Source organism: Maniola hyperantus, chromosome 15 (assembly GCF_902806685.2).
Source record: "Maniola hyperantus chromosome 15, iAphHyp1.2, whole genome shotgun sequence".
In the NCBI taxonomy this organism is placed as follows: Eukaryota; Metazoa; Arthropoda; class Insecta; order Lepidoptera; family Nymphalidae; genus Maniola; species Maniola hyperantus.
The window spans coordinates 11,952,211-11,974,213 of NC_048550.1; the positions used below are offsets into that span (position 1 = coordinate 11,952,211).

The 22,003-nt window shown below is 38.4% G+C and overlaps 2 protein-coding genes across 2 annotated transcripts in view; both read left to right on the forward strand.

Annotated features, from left to right (window-relative positions):
* Vrp1 (Verprolin 1) overlaps positions 1-17,417 on the forward strand; it is a 28,007-nt gene extending 10,590 nt beyond the window's left edge. Inside the window, exons 3-8 of the mRNA XM_034975835.2 lie at positions 6,413-6,563; positions 6,913-7,138; positions 7,612-7,715; positions 9,249-9,388; positions 10,467-10,650; positions 17,280-17,417. Of these exons, the coding sequence (XP_034831726.2) occupies positions 6,413-6,563; positions 6,913-7,138; positions 7,612-7,715; positions 9,249-9,388; positions 10,467-10,650; positions 17,280-17,356 (882 nt within the window). The 3' untranslated portion in view covers positions 17,357-17,417. The remainder of the gene's footprint in view (positions 1-6,412; positions 6,564-6,912; positions 7,139-7,611; positions 7,716-9,248; positions 9,389-10,466; positions 10,651-17,279) is intronic.
* A 158-nt stretch (positions 17,418-17,575) lies between these two features.
* LOC138403367 (uncharacterized) lies at positions 17,576-19,969 on the forward strand. Its single transcript, XM_069503664.1, has one exon. It carries the CDS (start codon positions 17,576-17,578, stop codon positions 18,545-18,547), a length of 972 nt encoding a protein of 323 aa, XP_069359765.1. The 3' UTR covers positions 18,548-19,969.
* Positions 19,970-22,003: the final 2,034 nt, after the last annotated feature.

Here is a 22,003-nt window from a genome sequence, read left to right on the forward strand (position 1 = left end):
TGTACGCTTAGATCTTATAAATCACTCAACGGATTTTAATGCGGTTTTCAACAATAAATAAGAGTGATTCAAGAGAAGGGTTTATACGTACACATTTAATATTGTTTTGTGTTAATTTGTTGAAATATGACGAAAACTGTTCAAGATGTCAAAAGAAATCAAGCCTCAAGACAGAAAGCTTTCTTCGAAAATACTGTCTTATTCTTTTGAAATATAACAAAATAACCACACTGACACCACATTGATTCATCGCGCCTGTGCGAAGCTAGTTGTATTACGTTTCCGTCGAACCGTAAGCGCAGTGAGGATTTGCAACCCTCTGTAATCGATACTTCACCCAAGTACTACGGTTCCTTGTTCCTAGTAGTTCCTGCGTAAAGTAATCTTGGATATCGCGACCCTTTTTCCTGCCACCTGCCGCATTGACACCGAAGTTTAAAAGTAAAATATTACTGTAGTGTTCACCAAAGAGAGACTCCTTTCGTAATATTTCGATTCTTTCTTTCTTTTTCTTCGAGATCAAGACTGAATTGGTTAATTTTTCAGCCGGCGGCGTCATAGTAGTAAATCGCCTCTTCTTTTCTTCCTAGCTGTTCCCAGGACTCGAGCCTTCTTTATTTTTTTTTTACTATTTCTTTTTTTATTTTACCCGGTTTTGGATTTCTGTTTTTCGCTGGATTTTCATTATCATAAAAATATGTTACTAGATGATGCTCGCGATTTCGTCTGCGTAAATGGAAGTTTTTTTTTAAATCTCTTGGGAACTCTTTGATTTTCCAGGTTAAAAGTAGCCAGATGTCTGTCTGTCTTCGAGATGCAAGCTATCTCTGTCCAAATTGTTTTGACGAATGGGTCTTGAAAATGTAGCAGACAGACAGATAGACAGACACACTTTTGCATTTATAATTTTAAGAATGGATTGTGTGATGGAATGACTAAATTATTTCTCTCTTTTATACATAGAGAAGGGGGAAATTTAAAGCTGAACTCTAAGACTACGACCGATTCTCGATGTAGGTACATAAGACAGTATGAGTGCGATAGTTTTGCTTTTACTGGCCTCAGAGTTTCCCTACGTTTGTTTAGTCTGGTTTGTGTTTGGCAGCCCTTAGGCGGCAGACAGTTCATACAAAAACTTTACGTCTGCGGACTTAGTCCCTAGTCCCTACGCACGTCTGCTTGAAAGTTTATCTAAGCGCTTTCAAATCAGTCTGATAGTAATTGCCTGTAACGTTCGTTAGATTTTGCTTTCGATCACAAAATTCTTATTGGAGTTGTGTGTGTTTGAACTTTGAAGATATCAAAATATAATATCTTGGAATTTATTGGCAAGTTGAACATTTCTATTTGTTTTGAAAGCCGGTAGAAAGTAAGAGTTTGTACATTTGAATTCCTAATTATATTTTGTCTTTGCATAAATATTAAGTGCGGAGACGCATACTATCGTATAGACGCATACACTTGTGTGCACCTAATTATTATGAACGACTACAGTACGCGGCCAAAAGTGATGAACATCGATCTTTAGAAGGAGATAGCAGATTCGTAGAGCACTGTCTCGGTCGTTGAGATCGACAAAACGTCATATGTGTGAGTGACAGAGACAACGCTTTACAAACCTGAAATGTCATTCGAAATGTCGAGCGATGTTCATCAACTTGTTATAACTTTGCCAGATAAAATCATCAAATATTGATACGTATGTGATCGATCTTATATATTTTTTTGTTGCCAATTGCCTTTATAATAAAAATATATAAAAGGATAAGCTGACTGACTGATCTATTGCACAGCGCAAACTACTGGACGGATCGGGCTGAAATTTGGCCTGCAGATAGCAATTATAACGTACACATCCGCTAAGAAAGGATTTCTGAAAATTCAACCCCAAAGGGTTAAAATAGAGGTTTTGAACTCTGTGTGAAATTTGTTCACAATATGAATTGTAAGGCGTGGTTGGAGCCTGAGTGCTTGCCAACTAAGTAATTTGTAGAACAAGTGCCAAGTACCTACGCTACGCTGTACAACTCAGAAACCCCTTGTGTGGGGGCAAGTTTTCTTTTGAGTAAATTGGAGAGGTCGGGTCGTACCAAGTTATGAATTTATTGTTGTGTTTACTGCCACAGTTGACTCGGTGGGATGAAAAGTTGCGTGTTATACTTATTAATATTTATTATTCGAGGCTTAATCCATACTATATCCTCAGAATACAAAACAAACTGTATTCTGTTACCACCCTACCGGCAAAACCATACCGCCAAGCGATTTAGCGTTTCGGTACGATGCCGTGTAGAAACTAAAGGGGTATGGGTTTAATAAAAACTGCCATACCCGTTCCAGGTTAACCCGCATCCATCTTAGATTGCATTATCACTTACCACCAGGTGAGATTGCAGTCAAGGGCTAACTTTTATCTGAATAAAATAAAATAAAAATCTGAGACCATATCCATCATCATCATCATCATCAACTCTATATCTACGACCTGAGCGCGGGTCTCCTGTCAGAATGAGAAGGGCTTCCGCCACCGCGCTGGCCCAGTGCGGATTACCAGACTTCACATACCTTTGAGAACATTATGGATAACTGTTAGGCATGCAGGATTTCTCACGATATTTTCCTTCCGGCCCAGTAACTAAATCGATGACTCACTGAATCCAGTAGGCATCTTACAGAATCGAGAACAGTTCATATTCATGTACCTACCTAACAATATCGAGCTAGCTGCTAGACTAGACTGGCATGCTACTGGTAGATATTAATGTGAAGCAGCCAAAAGTTATGCCTATTAATATTATTTAATAGCTCGCAGAGCTTTTAGGGTTAACGTGAGTTAAGCCATGAAATGGCTTCATAAACCAAAATGTGAGCCGTTGTGACCTTTTTTTTTTTTTTTTTTAATCTTTTATTAACAGGCTTTTACATTTATGTATGTCAGCCTGTTGTGACCTTAGTTCATGACTCATGCAACTGAGTTGAAATACCGACAAATCAAAATCATCAAATTAATCGTGGTATGTATCTACCCGTTTAAACGTTGTAATATATCACTTTTACACACCGTCTGAGGCGCACCAGAAGTCCAGAAACAGTGGTGCGCCTCCCCACTCGAGGACCATTAACCTAACTCGATATCTTGCAAAGAAAATTATACCAATTTAGATACAACACTAATTGACGTTATAATAGTCGACCATGTTCCACTTTCTTTAATGACTCTCAATTAAGATTATTTTAATCAATTATTATTATCACAAGTGCTACCAGACTTTTATCTTCCAGGAACTGATACTGGATTTCTATCTAGATATTGTTACTGTCTAATTTACTTGGTACAGCCACGAGGCTACTGCCGTAGTTTGATAGCAGGATGACGATCCTCGCCTCTGATTGGCTAAAAGTTGACACTCTCTCACTATTGGCTAAAATACATTGTTGCGGCAAGAATACCATAAATTCAGCTCATCACTTTTTTTAGCTAAGGCGGTAGGATTTCAAACCAAATTGACTAAACAGCTTTAAATATTAAAAGAATTTGTTAAAAGGACCTTGTTTTAAAAGAGTTTTGAGCAATAAGTTGAGTATTGTAGTCAGTTTTAGATACATCAATATAATTCCCATCTATAACGACGACCTCCCTGTCGCAGTGGTGAGCGCTGTGGTCTTATTAGTGGGAGGTCCCGGGTTCGATTCCTGGCAGGGGTTTGGAATTTTATAATTTCTAAATTTCTGGTCTGGTCTGGTTCCGGCTTCGGCCGTGGCCGTGCCACCAAGCGATTTAGCGTTCCGGTACGATGCCGTGTAGAAACCAAAGGGGTATGGGTTTACTAAAAACTGCCATACCCCTTCCAGGTTAGCCCGCTATCATCTTAGACTGCATCATCACTTACCACCAGGTGAGATTGCAGTCAAGGGCTAACTTGTATGTGAATAAATAAAAAAAAATATGACCACAAAGATATATTTAGGAGAATTCAGGAAGGAAAATAGTCATAATATTCATAGTCATAAATAATAATTAATCATAACAATAATATAGTAGGGTTATGTACCTATCGAATATATTTCAGTTTTGCTGTGCAGCAAACATGTTGTCAATTGAAAATACTAATTATTAGTTCATGACCATAATTTAATTTTTTTTGTGCGATCTAACCCTAAATTCACGTTTTTCAGATTTTTCCCCAAATGTCAGCTATAAGATCTACCTACCTGCCAAATTTCATGATTCTAGGTCAACGGGAAGTACCCTGTAGGTTTCTTGACAGACAGACGGACAGACAGACAGAGACAGACAACAAAGTGATCCTATAAGGGTTCCGTTTTTCCTTTTGAGGTACGGAACCCTAAAAAATATTAATAATAAATTCTTCGGCGCTTCCTAATACAGGAAAATTCAATAAACGTGTAATAAATTCATTGCTGCACCAAGGATACTAATTTACCCGCGATGCTATTGTTTTACATGAATCACGTTACCGCATAAAGCGTGCGGTTGTCCTTTACTTCTCTCTGCGAACCTCATCATACGTGATCATTTTGAGTCATCACAATATGAGTCAGTGAGGCTTGTTCATGTCAAACGAAACGTGTGCAAATACGACTCCGGTAAAGTTGAACAGACATTGGGGCCGATTCTCTTGTACACAATCTCTAAACTAAACTAAATTAACAGGTCTAAATCTAGTGCTATCCTTTTCCGCAAGCTACATTATGAAAGGAGTAGCAATGGATTTAGACGTGCCATTTTAGTTTAGTTTAGAGATTGTGTACAACGGAATTAGCCACATTGCTTCACCTAAGTTTTTTCACAATGACTTGCGTTTGAATATGGTATTCGGGTTTTCATGCATTGATTGAAGATGAAATCCATTTGCAAAAGTTTTTGAAAGTTCAGTTTATAAAACCACTAGCTGATGTCCGCGATTTCGTCCGCGTAGATTTAAGTTTTTAAAATCGCGTGGGAACTGTTTGATTGTCCGGGACAAAAAGTAGCCTATGTCACTCTTTAGGTTTTTGTCTATACCCATGCAAAAAATCACGTCGATCCGTTGCTCCGTTGCGACTTGATTGAAGAACAAACCAATAAACAAACACACTTTTGAATTTACAATATGGGTAGTGATTTATCATGTTGTCCTCTGATTTTCCTTTACATGACCTTAAAATTCCTGTAAACATTATAATGATGTCCTAAATAAAGTTTTAATTAATTTATTTGTAAGGATGGATTCAAAGGAAACTACGCCTTGATACGATATCTATGCTTGTGGTTTATGTCTTGAACTTGAATACGTATGCAAAGCAGTCGCGTCGTACACTTTGCGTCACTTCTAAAAGGAAATACACTTGTTTTAACAGAACACCGGAACTTGATTTCGTATGAACATTATGATTCAAGGGAAACCGCGCCTTGCTAACTACGCAATAGTGATTTGACCTCTTGCTGGGTTAACAATTTAATTGATAATTTTTTGTTTACAATCATTTCCATTTGTACTACACACGATGGGATGTTCCGGATGTGCTGTGATCTTGTTTATGAATGAAATGAATCATTAATACGATACAAATGATTAAATGATTCAACAGCATAATATTATTATATTCATGAGTAGGCATTTTTTGATGAGATGCGGTGATTATTGTCATCGGTACAACACACCTCGGACATATTTCGGAGAGTGTGCTCAGGAACTTTTCGATCTTGTCCCCCCCTTCACCATTTTACCATCGAACCGCAAGAGTCGGGTCGGGCGAGGTTCCATTCTTATGTCGTCGACATTCCATCTACACGCACGAAACGTTTTGCGACATCATTCCTCATACGGTATGGCTAAGGTTTGGAATACTCTTCCACGATATGTGTTTCCTACCAATTACAACCCGGGTATCTTTAAAACAAGAGTGAATAGGCATCTTCTAGGTAAACGCGTCCCATCTTAGGCCACATCATCACTTTCCATCAGGTGTGATTGTGGTCAAGAGTATACCACCTATAATGAATAATAAAAAAATACGACCACAACTTAATTAATAACTTTTTATCATACTGCTCATTCAGTGCTCGAATGATGAAATAGTTAGTTCGAAGTTCGATACTTCGAAGGATTATAGGTAATATTGGGGTCCCAAAATGCTGGATTGGCAACCTCGCACGGGTAAGCGGACGTTGTCGGACCTTCACTAGTTGAACTGAGCGGACGGACACAAGCTACTTTTTATCTCCTAAAATCCAAAGAATTCTCACGGGATTTAAATTCAAGTGGGCAAATTCGATTTGGTACAAGGATTGCTTGCATCCCGGAAAAAGACATGCAAATTTTTATCCCGGATAAACAAATAATTCCCACGGGATTTGACGGGATGACTAATTAACTGTAAAGTAACGTTATTTTCTTGCTTGTTCCAGAGTTCCTCAGACTCGGTGCTGACGACGGGCTCAATTTCCGAACGCAGAACCAACTTGCAGCAGTCCTCGGAACAAAACCTGCAACCACATGTCGCCACCACGCTGCAACGGAACAGGAGCTCCTTGCATTCGGGCTCACAGACTTCTTTGGGTATGTTAACTATCAACTCCAACCGCAACCTTCGGAGTTATTCGCTAACTCAGTGATCATCACTAAGGTTGAGATCATTGGAGCACACTTTGACTTTGCTCAGAAGAAGAATAACCAGAGCGCTAGCAAAAACTTAGCGTTCCTGTTATACTACCTAAACACAATCCAATACCTATAACCATTGATTTAGTATTTTTCAAACCCGCAATGTATAGCGTGCAAAACTCGGGTCAATGCCCCGCCTACGACGCGGCATTGACTTTGAGTGGCCTTCTTACGTGTATTTCGCCCATAAAATTCATGGCAGTCTGTCTATCCGTATCTAATCATTGTTCCAACAACTTTACAGGCGGTTCTATGACTTCTCTTTCATCAGCGCCACCTACCCCTGCGCCAGCATCTTCATTGTCTACGTCAGATTTGACAGAACGGCCTCGAGTCAGCCACGGGAAACCGAACCTGGCGCCTAAGCCACCGACAGTGTCCACTGCACCTGATAGGCCTTCGCCCCCGCCTAAGAAGCTCATCGTTAATGGCAAGCTGGCGGCGCGAGCGCAGAGCATGAGGATGCCAAGGTAGGACAATGCGTCTCAATGTGTATCTTGTAGAGAGTTGAAATTTTCACAGAATGTGTATAGTACGCGCGCTAACCCGGTGCAGGATGACGTGCGGGTGTGCGGGGCGTCCCCCTGTCTCATACCCCGCTTGCCATCTTGAGCTGTCACGTACTAGACATAAGTCTATTGCCGCTTTAACAACAAATAACACGTTCAACGACATCAGACGAGTCGCAGGGAGCCGCTGGATCCAGGCGGCGCAAAACCGTGGCGTGTGGAAGTCCCTACAAGAGACCTATGTCCAGCAGTGGACGTCTATTGGTTGATGATGATGATGATGATGAACAAAAACTTCAAAATGGCCGCCAAGCAAAAAAAAATATTTTATTTCTTGTACGATGGTTCAGGACCCTTCGTGTGCAAGTCCGACTCGCATTTGGCTGGTTTATTGATACGTATTCATAACGTATGTGTACGTATGTGTGTTCCAGGTCGCCACCAGTATCGCCGCCGTCGCCCGCGGGCGCGCCGGGCTCGCGGCCGCCGCCCTGCACGCCGCCGCTCGTCGCCACCAAGAACCCCGCTTCACATTTTGGTAACATTACACTTGCAGATACTCCAGACTCCAAAAGAAAGAAAGAGGTTCTTTCTTTCATTCTTTAGTACAGTACCCGGCAGGATATACTACCACACGAATAGATATATAGACCAGAGGGGAAGCTTCATACTAGCGGCTGGCTGTAGGTTCACTCACTCTAGCGCAGCTCACGCACACCACGACGTGTCACGGATGCTCCGTTTGCCGCCAAACGGCGCACGGAGCGTCCGTGGCTCGTCGTGGTGTGCGTGAGCTAGTGTGAAGCTTCCCCTCTGGTCTATGTTATCTACTCGTGTGATACTACTACCTACTAAGGGTCTAAGGACCAAATTGCGACACCCAAACTAGGTATCCATAATATTACTTTGTACATAATATGAAGTTTATGGAATTGCAATAAATTGAAATTGAAATATTGTACATCAACCTATAGAAAAAGACTTCGGCTTCGTAGAGCGTTGTGTAGCACTCAAACCTATGTGACGTATTATTGGTCAACAACGCTCTACGAAACCGCACCATCTCTTTCTAAAGGTCGATGTACAATATTTTGTGCCACATACTGGTACTGATTCTGAGTATATTATAGTATAGTTCACGTATATTTTAGAGTATTCGCATCCTCTTCTTACTGACGTAATATGAAAAGGACAGTGTCAGTTTGACAGTTTTAAATTTAATTTGGAGCTGTCAAACCTCGTGACTTTAGCTGCCAGTCGCGGGCTTATAATTTAAATTTGTAGCGTGCACTAAAATTTAGAGTCTTTAAATGTAAAATTCATGTTCCATCCTTTTTTTTCAATATTCAAAAGAAAAAGATACAGATACTCTAAATTTAGTTTAGAGAAAGACAAGAGAATCGGCGCCACTGTACTTGCAGCTACTGCAAACTTGCCTGCACTTGTTATGCTAGGTAGAGGTACTCGCCACATTATAATGCAAATAACGCGTACGTAACACTATTCATAGGATGATTTTGAGACATCGACATATCGATTCAGTTGCATGAGTCGTGGTCAAGACGGGACCGAAGTTGGAGCTATCCTCTTTCTTGTTCTTGTCGTTACAACTTCATGAGCTGTCCGGCATTCGAGCTACCCTCTTTCTTGTTCTTGTCGTTACAACTTCATGAGCTGTCCGGCATTCGAGCTACCCTCTTTCTTGTTCTTGTCGTTACAACTTCATGAGCTGTCCGGCATTCGAGCTACCCTCTTTCTTGTTCTTGTCGTTACAACTTCATGAGCTGTCCGGCATTCGAGCTACCCTCTTTCTTGTTCTTGTCGTTACAACTTCATGAGCTGTCCGGCATTCGAGCTACCCTCTTTCTTGTTCTTGTCGTTACAACTTCATGAGCTGTCCGGCATTCGAGCTACCCTCTTTCTTGTTCTTGACGTTACAACTTCAAAATACACTCACAACATCACTACATAATTCTACACTACATTCCACATAAGTACGTACTTCTGCAGACCTTGGCGATAGTAGAAATGTTATGTTAGGTCAATATTATAAATTGTATGTAATCCGCAGGTACTCTGCGCGCGCCGCGTGGACTGCGCCCCCCGGGCGTGTGTCCGCCGCCCCCGCCGGGCGCTCCGCCCCCGCCGCCCGCGCGCGCCGCTTCGCTGGCTCAACCTCCGCCGCCGCCGCCGCCACACTTCCGATTGCAAGTGAGTTCATTATTTTTGGTTTAATATTCTTTTTCGTACACAATTATAAGAAGAAAGACACAAAATAGGCTCATAATCGAAGTACAGTAAGCGGCCTTAGCGCTTTGAAGCGATCCCTACCAGCCAACCAGGTTTTGTTCAATGATTATTGAGAAACTGGGAAAGAATTTATTCCTCGGAAGGGACACTAATTAGTGGTTAAGACTTCAACCGGATTCGGAGTGCCCGTGGCTCGATATTGAACATGCACCTCTAACTTTTCGGAATTTATGCGTTTTCTGCGATTGTATATCACTTGATTTAAAAGGTGAAGGAAACCTGCATACTTGAAAGTTCTGGTTTCTGGTTTAAGACATTTATTGTTCCGTAAAGAAATTTCCACTTACATGGAACTTACAGGCTATTAAAAAGTGGGTTACAAAATTTCATCTTAAAGCGCACAGTGAATACACAGTAGGCACCGAATTAAAATAGGTTAAGTAGGTAATCATAGGTTATATACATTTCTAATTTCTAGTAGGTACATGTTAAGTATGATATTATTTTATAATAATTAGTATAATAATTATACTAGTAGGTAGTTTTAAAATTTTAAAGCACCATCATAACAAAATTATACCGACGCATCGCAGGTCGATCGACGGACGACGCGAACCACGGCTGATTCACTGCAAAGATTACATAGATTCATTCAAGACTAGTTACTAGATGTGGCAACAAAAAATATTGTTTCTACTTGATAAGTTAACAATTAATTTCATAAGATTATTTATGTTTAAGTTTTACTGCTAAAATGGGCTTTGAGTAGTTTTTTAAAAATGTTTACACTTTTGCAATCTTTAATATTTTTAGGAAGTTTATTATACAATTGAGCACTTTCAAAAGTAATATTTCGTTTACCATAATTAGTCCTTGGTGGGCGTAAGATTATATTGTTGGCACTTCTTAAGTTCTCGACTATGTTTTCAAACATGTATGCAAGTTTGCCAATCCGCACTTGTGCAACAAAGGATATTCGCCTAAACCCTTCCATTCTAAGAGGAGACCCCCTACACAGTAGATGATGAATATTTTTCAGAACCATAGACACGAACAGCCTTCAGACGAGGCCCCCGCGCCCGCGCCCCCAGTACGGGGCTCGTCAATGCGCGCGGCCGACTTGGAGGCTCGGTTCGCGGAACTGTTCAACCCGGCCGCGGCGTTCCCGCTGCCCGACCCCTTCCTGCGCATCGCGAAAGGCTACAGCAGTACCACGGTCGCTGGTAAGTACGCGTGACGTGACGCACAAGCCGAGCTGAACTGTCTTGAACACTGGCTTTGATGCTAAGTGCACACGGCGGCATTTTCACGTGCATGGCAGCGCGTCACATGCAACTAAAACACGCTGTTTCAAACCTATTTAATTAAATTTAGTTCGCTTATGCGCAACCTATCGGGATAAATTTTCAGAGTAACCACATTGTTGCTTTCGCGTGAAAGTATTGCCATGTGCTAAAGTTAATCGTCAGAAGCTATACCACTGTAAATTGGATATGTAACAAATTATTTAAAAGGTTTTTTTTTCTTAGTTCTTAGTCATCTTTCCAAAAAATGTTCAACATTATAAAACAATGACCTCTATTAATACACCCTGGACCTGCGATTGCCGACATGTTTTGAAGCAACTTGAAATTTTAGTGATGCGACATCTGTCAACACGAAGACCATTTGACCAAAATGTCAATTTTAACCCCGGTACACTTGGTACTAGTATGATGATAATTTATTGTGCATTAAGTCGGAAAAAATCGTCATCCGTTAGTATTGAAAAATATTATTGAAATTCATTGATACCTTAATATGTCCAATTAATTGAATAAAAGTGATTTTTTAATTATTCGGAGTAGCTCTGGCGATTGGCAAGTAAAAGTATGATATATTACGACCGATTTATAGCTTGCTTGTGAAGTTATTTTCGTATTTCGGAAGTATTTTTATACATTTGTTCGATTAAACTAGTAGCGGCCTCAATTAACAATTTGTCTGTAAATTGTCACACTACTTTTTAAAATATTGTATACAAAATTAAGGTAATTTGGATTTGCTAAACAATATCAGACAGATTGTTATAGCCCCAGGCTTTCTAGATATTATGACAGTAATATTGTAGAATAGTAACTACGAAATATGACCTTATATAGGAAAATAAAGTATATGCGCCTTAAAATTTAGAAAAAATAAAGATAGATGACGAAAAATATACTTAATCATTATAAAATTAAGACTCACAAACTTCAATCACAAAAATATTTGACTTTTTTTACAATAGCGATACTGTTTTAGCCATTGCTTGAATAAATATGTCAGTACAACAATTAATATGATTGAGACACCACTAATAAATTAATTATTATAATTTATGTGGTATGTATGTGAATTAAATTTTTCACTGTCAAAAATATTTTGTAATTTATTTATGTATGTAACATTTATATAAGAGCGAAACGCACATAATCTTTGCTCTTAATAAATAGTCATAAACAGTATACAAGTAATTTAGTATTCTTGTACATATACATTATAGGGATTAAAATAAGTGTGATAGGTACAAGTCGGGACAAGGTTTGCATAATAAATAATATTTAATATGTAAAATATTTGGGGATATATTATTATATATGTTTACATAAAGGAGTATATTTACTGTTATAGTGCATGATCATATGCATGTGTGATGTTTAAATTTTTCATCTTTTAAAATGGTGAAACTTGTCCTATAAATCCACCCGCCATCTTGTTTTGTAAATATTACAATTCAAAACGGCGCTGGTATTAGTTGCCTCTCGCTCGATATTAAGTATACTGCATGAGAGGCCAATCTGTGATGTCATAACTTATAGAAAACTAAATGGTGCTCGCGACTTCGTCCGCGTGGATTTAGGTGCTCATAAAAACTCCGTGGAAATATTTTGAGCATGCAAACTATATCAGCTGTGCCATCGATTAATCAGATGGACAGTGAAAAGATAACAGACTGACAGACACACTATAGCATTTATAATATTAGAATGGTCTATGGATATTGCAAAAAATCTTCCAAATATACAACACAATAAGTTGAGAGGGAAGAGGCAACTTGTATGAAAATGTGTCACGTAATTTAGGATTAGGACAAGTTGCATCACTAGAAATGTACCTTAATAAATGTCTGGATTAAAAAGAATGGTATCAATTATGATACATTGACTTCGTATTTTATTATTAATTAATTATTATTAGTATTTTTTAAGTAGTATTTTTTTATTCTATGTTGCTCACTTTTCTTATATTTTAGTACATTTGGTTCTATTTAGTACCAATATATTGAGTTTCAATATATTTTAAAGAGTGAAATGTAACTTCCTGAAGTAGTTTAATTGCATTTGAACTTATTTAAGACTGTTTGAAAATGAAAATACCTATATCTTTCAAATCTAAATGGCAATGTGTGTTTTATCATTATCATTCACATTAATACATAATAACATACATTTATCATTTCGGTGGGAACAAATAAATCGTGGGAATATTTCATGATTTTCTTTATATCATTCGATTTGAGTCACCCAAGACCAAAATATTATTATAGTTTTTATTTTATTTTATAAGGAAATTATTTTTAATTCGATTACTTAATGTTAGTGACGTTTGGTGTAGTGGATTTTTATGTTGAGTCATTATACTAATCATATATTATGTTGGTAGTAAAATATAGTTTAAATTTTAAAATATTGGTGTATTAACATTTTTCATCGGCGATGGCGGTGGTTATACGTATCGAATTTCGTTTTTTAACACTTGCCTGTTACAATTATCATTTCTATCTATTGATATCATGACGCGATATGGCGATCCTGTCTCTTGATCAATACCATTAATATTAAATCGAGGAAATATTGATGGTATTGACTGTATCGCAATAATATATCCAGATGCTCTTGAAATCCTGCGATTCCAGAATCGCGATGCGATATTGATAGTGTAAACACCCTACCTTGAGTATCCTTTTTTGAAGGCATATTATAATTTGAGTTTGAGCGAATAAAAGGGAAATAGTTTATTAACGCGTTGTCTGTCTCTGTCGCTCGCTTTTCAAATGTATTGTCCTCTTGCTCGCACATATGCCTGGATTCTAATCTGAATTTATGCTTTAGAATTATAGCTGGAGTGATTCAAAAGAGCTTTCATTACAGTTCGCCTTAAATTGACAGTACAAAAAATCTTATCTCTTGTCCTATGACTTTACGAATTAACGGCTTTGTTACTTGGATAATAACTGTTTTCATTGATACGTATAATTCGCGCCTGAAGCTTTGCACGTAGCAGTATCGCGCGAACACTGAAACGTTACTTAAAGCACCTTAATTTTGTCATCCTTTTCTATTCTGCTAACATTTATAAACAGGTATAATGCGTCCAAACTAAGAATGGTAAAAAGTTTCGCTATGTTATGACGTCTCAGCTAGAAATATGTGTATTTTAATTCAAAGTATTATTTTTAATAAATTTTCAATATATTTTGTAGACTTCGTTATTTAATGTAGATATACATGAATATAAATGAAGCAAAGTATTTTTCGTGCAAACCGTAATTAATTGCAGTAATTTTCAAGTGACAGTTGACATATAGAGAACATTATGACTTTCCCATTCTTAGTGCGGATGCAATACTCAATGGGGTGCTCTCAAATAATATAAGTGGCGTTTCAGTCTTCTACCATTATACGCCTATTTCAAAATGTTTATGTAGTTACAAAAATCCTGTTGTGATGTTTTTTTTTTGTTTAATTTAGTGAGGTGCCATTATTTTCAAAATGTTTTGTAACCGCGAAGCTGTTTAAGAAAAAAAAATTTTTCTTTTACATTATAATATTTCACTCGATCTTCTTGACTGTTTTAAAAAAAATATTGACACCGCTGTCCGCCATTTTTTTAACAGATAATTAAGTGTTGTAAATTTTTTGAAGTTTGTTTTTAAACAGTTGAGAAGTTCGAAGAAAGCTTTTTTGCATTAAGTGATGCAACTGGTATTTGTGATACAATGATGTATGATGCTTAGTATTTATATTAACTATTATTATTTTTTGAACAATAAAAAGAGTAAATATTATAGAAGCGTTGTCGAACATTTTCATTTTTGTATTACCTAACATATTGTTTTGTCGCTTATATTGTGAGCGTCATGTGCTTTGCAGGTATTTTATAACAATTTTGCGTTAACTGTCCCGTGAAAACTATACCTAAATGCATAGGTAAGTATTTTTTAAAGGAAATACATTCCATACAATCAGAGTTGTGTAGTAAAAAAATTAAAAAAATCCTATATCGCGTCGAACGTCATGAAAGCTTAACGCATTTAGGTCTTACCTAAAATAAAAAAGCTATTAAGTAAAGAAAAATAAACTTTTTAGGCATAATTTATTTGGTATTAAGTAGATTTGACTCTAATTTAGTGGTGCCTTTGCGGTTTTATGCAATCTCTAAAGTAAGCTGAAAGGTATAAAAATAATGCTATCCCTTTCAGTGTCTCTGCTGAAAAGCATAGCACTATACAGTATACAGGGTGTAACCAGAACGCTAGCAAAAACTAAGCGTTATTGGTATATTACCTAAATACAATCCCAATAACCATTGGCCTCATTTTGTAGTTTTAGTGATTTAGTATTATTCAAACCCGCAATGTATAGAGTGCAAAACTCGGGCCAATGCTTCGCCTACGACGCGGCATTGACTCCGAGTGGCCTTCTTACGTAACGTTACTTGACCTCTAGCGTTAGTCAGGTGTTTTATTTGCAATATATTGTAAACTTTTACAAAATTATAGGATTATTTAATAAAAAAAATTACGTTTTTTTTGTGGTATCATATCAGTAATCATCAGTACTATCACCTATCTTCGTTTTTGCCAGCGTTCTGGTTACAGCCTGTATAGAGATTAAAGACCAATCAATTTAATTAAGAGATTGTTTACTACCTTGTTATAAGCATAGTAGACTTCAGTCTCTAGTTTTTCAATGTTTAGTTCAATTCTGTTCAATTCTCATACATCTTGATCGTTATGTTTAATAGTCCTGTGTCATACAGTACTATTTCGCCTTGTAAACAGACGGTGTAGTTCACACAATAATAAACCCTAAATACTATGAAATAAAGCAAAAACTATGGTGCCAACATGACGGCAATGAAAATCTAAGCTAGAATGAATGATCTGTAATCAATATTTTTTAGTTTCATCTCGTATCTTGGCTATTGGTTGAACCGGGTCGTTCAAAATGAATGATTGCAATCATCAATAGGTACTTTTACGCGACCGAATCGTTCATGATTGACACAGGACTAATGTTTAGTGCATTGGCCAAGGTGTGCATGGCAAACAGGTAAGTTTTGTTACGATACTTGTAGCATGTATCTACTCGTACAATTTCGCATGTCTTCATCCATTGGGAATCGCTATATTCAAGAGCATGTTTGCACGATTTCATATTGGAGTGGTAAAGGACTATATACTGCTTTTCATGGAATTAGGGGGGTTAGGTAACCTTTTATAACCACACTAGCTTATGCTCGCGACTTCGTCCGCGTGGACTACACAAATTTCAAGCCCCTATTTCACCCCCTTAGGGGTTGAATTTTCAAAAATCCTTTCTTAGCGGATGTCTACGTCATAATAGCTATCTGCGTGCCAAATTTCAGTCCAGTAGTTTGAGCTGTGCGTTGATAGATCAGTCTCAGTCGGTCACCTTTTCATTTTATATATTTAGATTTCGCGCGCGTTTTTGTAGGGCATCATCTAATTTTTGTAGACTTAAGACTTGATATAGCAAGCGCTTTGGGCGTGCAAACTGGACGCGGTAAAGCCAAAATGTATGGTGCTCCATGGAACGACACGGGTGGGCGCTTGTTGCACTCCGTTCCATAGAATGCCATACATTATCGTCACAGTACCGTCCGCGCGCTCAGGGCGCTTGGTGTAATCAATTCCCGTATAGTAAGAGCTTGCTAGTGCTAGGCATCGGTATGTCATTTGTTTGATTGCACTGTCATGCTCATGATGCACATTTATCGCTACTTAAAAACACCGATTGCCAGAAGCTAAAAAGTGAGGTTAGAAGTTAATTGATCATATGCGAGCTAATATTTATTTATTGTGTAAATTATTTCTAATTAAAATGTGATTTCGCGTTAGCTTATATCTACGTAATCAGGATTATGAAAAGGATTACAAATAATTTATTTTGTAGATACATATGTCATAAAATTCACACTTACATTAGGATTTTATGGATGTGCGACTTAACTATTTAATCTTGTGGAAATTCTGGCAACTATAACAGTCATAGAACCAGCCCCCCAATTGTGTAAGAATAACCATTTCATGGCTATCGCAATCGTCAAGAAATTCTGCCATTTGATTGGTTGATTTGCTGTTTACATTTTTTCACAGCCAATCAAAGGGCAGAATTCTTGACGATTGCGATAGCCATGAAATGGTTATTCTTACACAATTGGGGGGCAGGGCAAAGCCAAAACCACGTTGTCGTTGCATCGTCAAAAAGTGCGGCTCGAAATCGCGCAGAACAATGAGTTTTCGCCTTCAGGCTCAGGCTGGCAAGACGAATGACAGCGGCAGCGACATTTCAAGAATGCTTCTATAAACATACGGAGGTGGCCACATTACCGTCGTTCAGGTGATGCGGTCACCGGCACCCTCATGTTTATACGAATCGTCGTCGCCTTGCCAGCGCGGACTTGACCTTAGAAGGACATCTTTCAAAAGTTTAATCTGTCAGATAACAGCTGTATTGCGAGTGAAAATTTTAGTGTTATGATGCATGAAATAGCATTTGGAACTGACGTGTATCTGTTGCAATAGCGAACAAGGCGCCCGCGCCGGCGCCGCCGCTGCGCCTGCCGCTGGCGGGCTGGTCGGGCACGTCGAGCGCGTGCTAGCGAGCGCGGGGGGCGCCCGCGCCTCCCCCCGCCCCGCTCGCCGCCGCGCGACACCTCGCGCACATCGCGCATCCCGCGCACGCGCTGCTCTCCGTCGCGCACGCCCTGCTAGGCCCTGCCAGCGCGCTCGCCAAACCAGACGCAGGGTCTGCACTGCACAACGAACACGCCTCCAGACTAACGAACGATGTCAGCACCAGCCCGGCCACGAAAGTTGCAATGGATGATATCAAAACAGGCCAAGAACTGGACCCGTCCCTCCTACCCATAGAACAAGTGTTCATTGGCGAAGAAGATGTCAGCGACCTCAGAGACGTAGTCGACGCTATTAACAAGTTATGTGCAACGATGAAGACTTCTTACGACGAATACGAAGACTGTGAAGATGTTCAGGATACTGAAAATCCTAACACTGAATTGGATCCAAATACAACTATAGTTGAGGACGTTATAGCGGAATATTGGAGTGAGATGGAGTTAGAAGTGTCGTCTCCTGTAATAGCTAAACCTGTGCCGCGAAAAATGGAAACGTGTATAGACACGAGTTATACAGCTGTCGAAGCAATTGTTTCGTCCCCAGAAGTAGCAGCTGAACCTGTAATATTTGAGACATGTAAAAGAGATAGGTTAAGAGATACTGTTGTCGACTCAGTAATAGCAACCCCAGAACAGGCCATTGAATCGGTACCACAAAATGTAGAGGGATATAAGGACAGTTGGAGTGAAACAGTCGATGAACCGGTGATGTTGGTTTCTGAACCGATATTCGAAAAAGTAAGAACTTATAAATTGGAGAGAAGCGATACAATCGAACCGCAGAAACCAGTGGCAGCTAAAACAGACAAGGAAGTTTTTAGACCTATTGCTACAGAGAGATTTGAGGAGCTAGAACCGATTGCCTCGGATGTAGAAACAGTTCAGTGCGAGCCTATGAGTGAAATGTACTATACAGCGTCGTCAGAAGTGAGTTTACTTTCGGATGTAGATTTCCAAGAGAAAGCTCATACTGAGGAATCTGATAAAGAAAAGGATGATAGGACTGGCGTGATGGCGGGCCACGTGGCTGCCATGCGGGAACGGTTCGAGAGTATGACAAGAACAAACACGCCTTGTCCGGATCTAATGAGAACCATGTCGCCTTCTTTCGAAGTATTTAGAAACTTTAGCTCCTCTCCGGATCCCTTAGAATAAATAATATTGGACAGTTTCGATTAATTACACGACTGCCCAAAACAAGAAGTTTTCAGGCTTCATGTATGTGAGTTTCTTTATTCCATCACAACTTAATGTCATCATCCTGAGTGAAACGGGCTATATTTTTTTTTTAATAATTAGGACATGAAGGCTGTGTGGTGCCATTTTTTTTTACATTTTTATTCCGTTTTTTGGCAGGGCAGTCGTGTTTTTGCCCGACTGCGGCGAAGCCCAAAGGGTCATTTAATTACTTGTTTATTGTAATAAACGCATCTACAGACATGCCAACTTACTATCGAATTCAGAAACGAACGATCAATTTTCGAAGCTACACCAACACACACAACCGCACAACCGATAGACGTTGGGGACCCAGGGTGCTAGAATAGCGACCTTGCACCGGAAAGCGCAGCGTTGGAAGACTCCCACTAGGTGGACAGAAGACATCAAGCGAGCCGCTGGATTCGAGGGGCGCAAGACCGTAGTGTGTGGAAGTTCCTACAAGATACCTACGTCCACATTAGATTTGTTCAAACTTTTCTGGTACCAACAAACTTGTTGGCACATCTGCAGATGGCTATTGGCGAAATTAATGAAATTGAGATAAATAAATGAGGTAGGTTCCTAGTTATTGTAATAAGTAGTTTGAAGTATATACTTGCAGGATTGTATTGATATTCGTATTTAGGTCCACTGGTCGTATAAAATCACTTAACTAGTTGATAATATAGTGCCATCCTTTTCCTTCAAAGAGCATTGTGAAAAGGATGGCAATAATTTGTACAAATTAGTACCGTAGTTCCAAAAACTAAACTTAATGTCTAAATTAATTTTCTACTGCCCAAAGCACCTCTCTTTGCTCACTCTCCTATATTCTATCCACTACCTAAGTACATACAATTTGAGCGTTAACACTTTAGCGTTGAAGTAAAATAGACCTTAGAAGCCTTATTTTAAAGCTCCAGTTCGTCCAATACATCTACAGACAACACTCCTTGCGAAATTAAAATCAGTGGTACCTACTGAATTTTAGACTTTAAGTCAAGGAATTTTAAGTCCTTGTCTCTACACTACTTGGAAACTGACGGACCTAAAACGAATATCGCCTATTAACTTATTTTAAGGTGGTTGGGTATTTTTGTATACTTACGACAAAAACTTACCATACATTTTCGTTAGCCCCTTCATAAATGGTGCCATAGATTTAAGTTCCGGTTTTCTAGATTAGATGAAAGTCCTGTTACTTCTTGATTAAATATCAGTATTGTAGCCGTTGCTAGTCCTCCTGTATTAGCGCCCCATGAACGTGCCAACGAATGTTCACAATTAGAAAGGGTTGTGATTCTTTTAGCCAGAGAACTGCCCCCCTAGCACCAAACTTACTAGATCTTGTGAAGATCGCTTATTGTTATAGCACAGAATACTTAATATTACCTTCCAGATATAGAAATACCTCCGCAAATACCTTTAGTGACTTTTGTTGGCAATAAGTGCAATTCAGTTCGCATGCTGCAGCTTAAAACTTAATAAACTTAGGTACTCTTATCTCTCTCCTCAGAGGTAACAGTTCGAGTGAAGAGGAGTACCGCCGAATGTATATTTCTCCAGTCTTATGACTAAGCTCGGCCTAGTTTTTAGCCTGAATTTTGGTCATAGATGCTGCTTGTCTTAATTCGCGCCATAAGAGGCCCAAGTTACCTAACGTGATATGATCTTAAGGTAAAGGTACATTTGACGCTAGGTAGGCTGTAAAACGACTACGTTTCTTTGATTTCACGTCACCTAACATTTGACAGATCGTAGATTCAGGATCAAACCGATTTCTCACTATAGTTCACTCTACTAAGGTCCAGTTAGCAAAGGTAAAATCATTTTAGTCCATAAACTTTGACCAATTGATTGGGAATCTCCTTACAAAAGTAACTTGTTACCTATACTTTTTTTATAGTGTTTTACCTACACTTCAAGTAAATTTCTAAATAATTTTAAATACCTACATATCAAAAATTGCGGACCGGTAGGAATCCCAGGAGACGCGGGTTCGATAAATCGATTCCTGCCGGTCCGCAATTTTTGATATGTAGGTACCTACCTATTTAAAATTATTGGGTGTTAGCTTTTCGAAAGGATTGCATTTTCAACGCTTGTCGTTTGGTGCTAGGGGTTACTATTGGGAAATTTTGAGCACGTATTTGACAGCTGAAAGTTGTTAATATAGTACCTATCTCTTACTTTTATTTATCTTTATACTTTATTCAAAGGTACACACCCAAAACAAACAGTAAAATAAAAACTTATACAGGCTGTAACCAGAGCGCTGGCAAAAACGCCGCGGCATTGACCCGAGTTTTCGCACGTTTAAATACATTGGCGGTTTGATAAAATATTAAATCACTAAAACTAAAAAATGAGGCAAATGGTTATTGGTATGTGTTTAGGTAGTAAAACAAACACGCTAAGTTTTTGCTGGCGTTCTGGTTACATCCCCTGTATAATTAAAAATCTATCTTACCTAAGTATGGAGACCTGCTCGCCAGTCCATTGATATGTTCACTTTCCCATTAATTATGCAAAGGGGCTGTTAAGTTATAAGGTGCGTATATTTTAACAAGTTTTGGGAAATATGCCACTTGTTACAAAATTTCAGCTTTAAAAGCGTCTTCAAAACTTCTTAGTTCTTGGATTATTGTATTTCACTTTGCAGTCAAACGAACAGTACATATCGATAAAGATTGGTTTAGCCTTAGTTAAGATTTAGCCACAATTTTACTGTCAATATTATAGGACTAGTAAATGTTTAACCGTTTTGGAAAGTGTATTCTATGTCGTTTTGTGATCTTGGAAGCGCTCAAATTTTGTAGTTTTATAACAATAATATTAGAATAAACTTTATTCTTTATTCAATAAAGTATCGGTAATCATATTCAGACCAAAATAGCGCACGCATAACTTTAATATCTGCTTAGCTGATAAATACAATTTTCTGAGCGGTATACACACAAGTATTTATGAATTATGAAACTAAAGCAATTATTACAAGTTGCCATTATAAATCTACTAGAATTTAATTAATTTGTTGATAATATTAGTTTTATAGCAACATTTGTTTACTACTTATGAAATTATCTGTTGTAATTTTTTTTACTGTGGATGTTTAATTGGGTTGTCGTTGGTTTGATGGTGATACTAGTTGTTTAGAGTTATGATAATCCTGTTACTCTGGGTTTTGGTATCGGTATTCTGGAAAGTTTAGCGGGTAGATGTGTATTATAGATGTTATGTATACAATCGAGACCTTTTATTGTAACAATTAAATATACGACATTATTAAGTAATCATGGTGTTTCATTACAGATAAAATTGAAAGTGATACTGGTAAATCTATCTGGAAAAGTTTATAAAAGGTAAACGATGCTATAAGGCTGAGATCTATTGAGTGAACTTTGCTCAGAC

Bases quoted from the DNA above. Each gene is read 5' to 3' on its own strand.
- LOC138403367 (XM_069503664.1), top strand. From the start codon at position 17,576: ATGGATGATATCAAAACAGGCCAAGAACTGGACCCGTCCCTCCTACCC.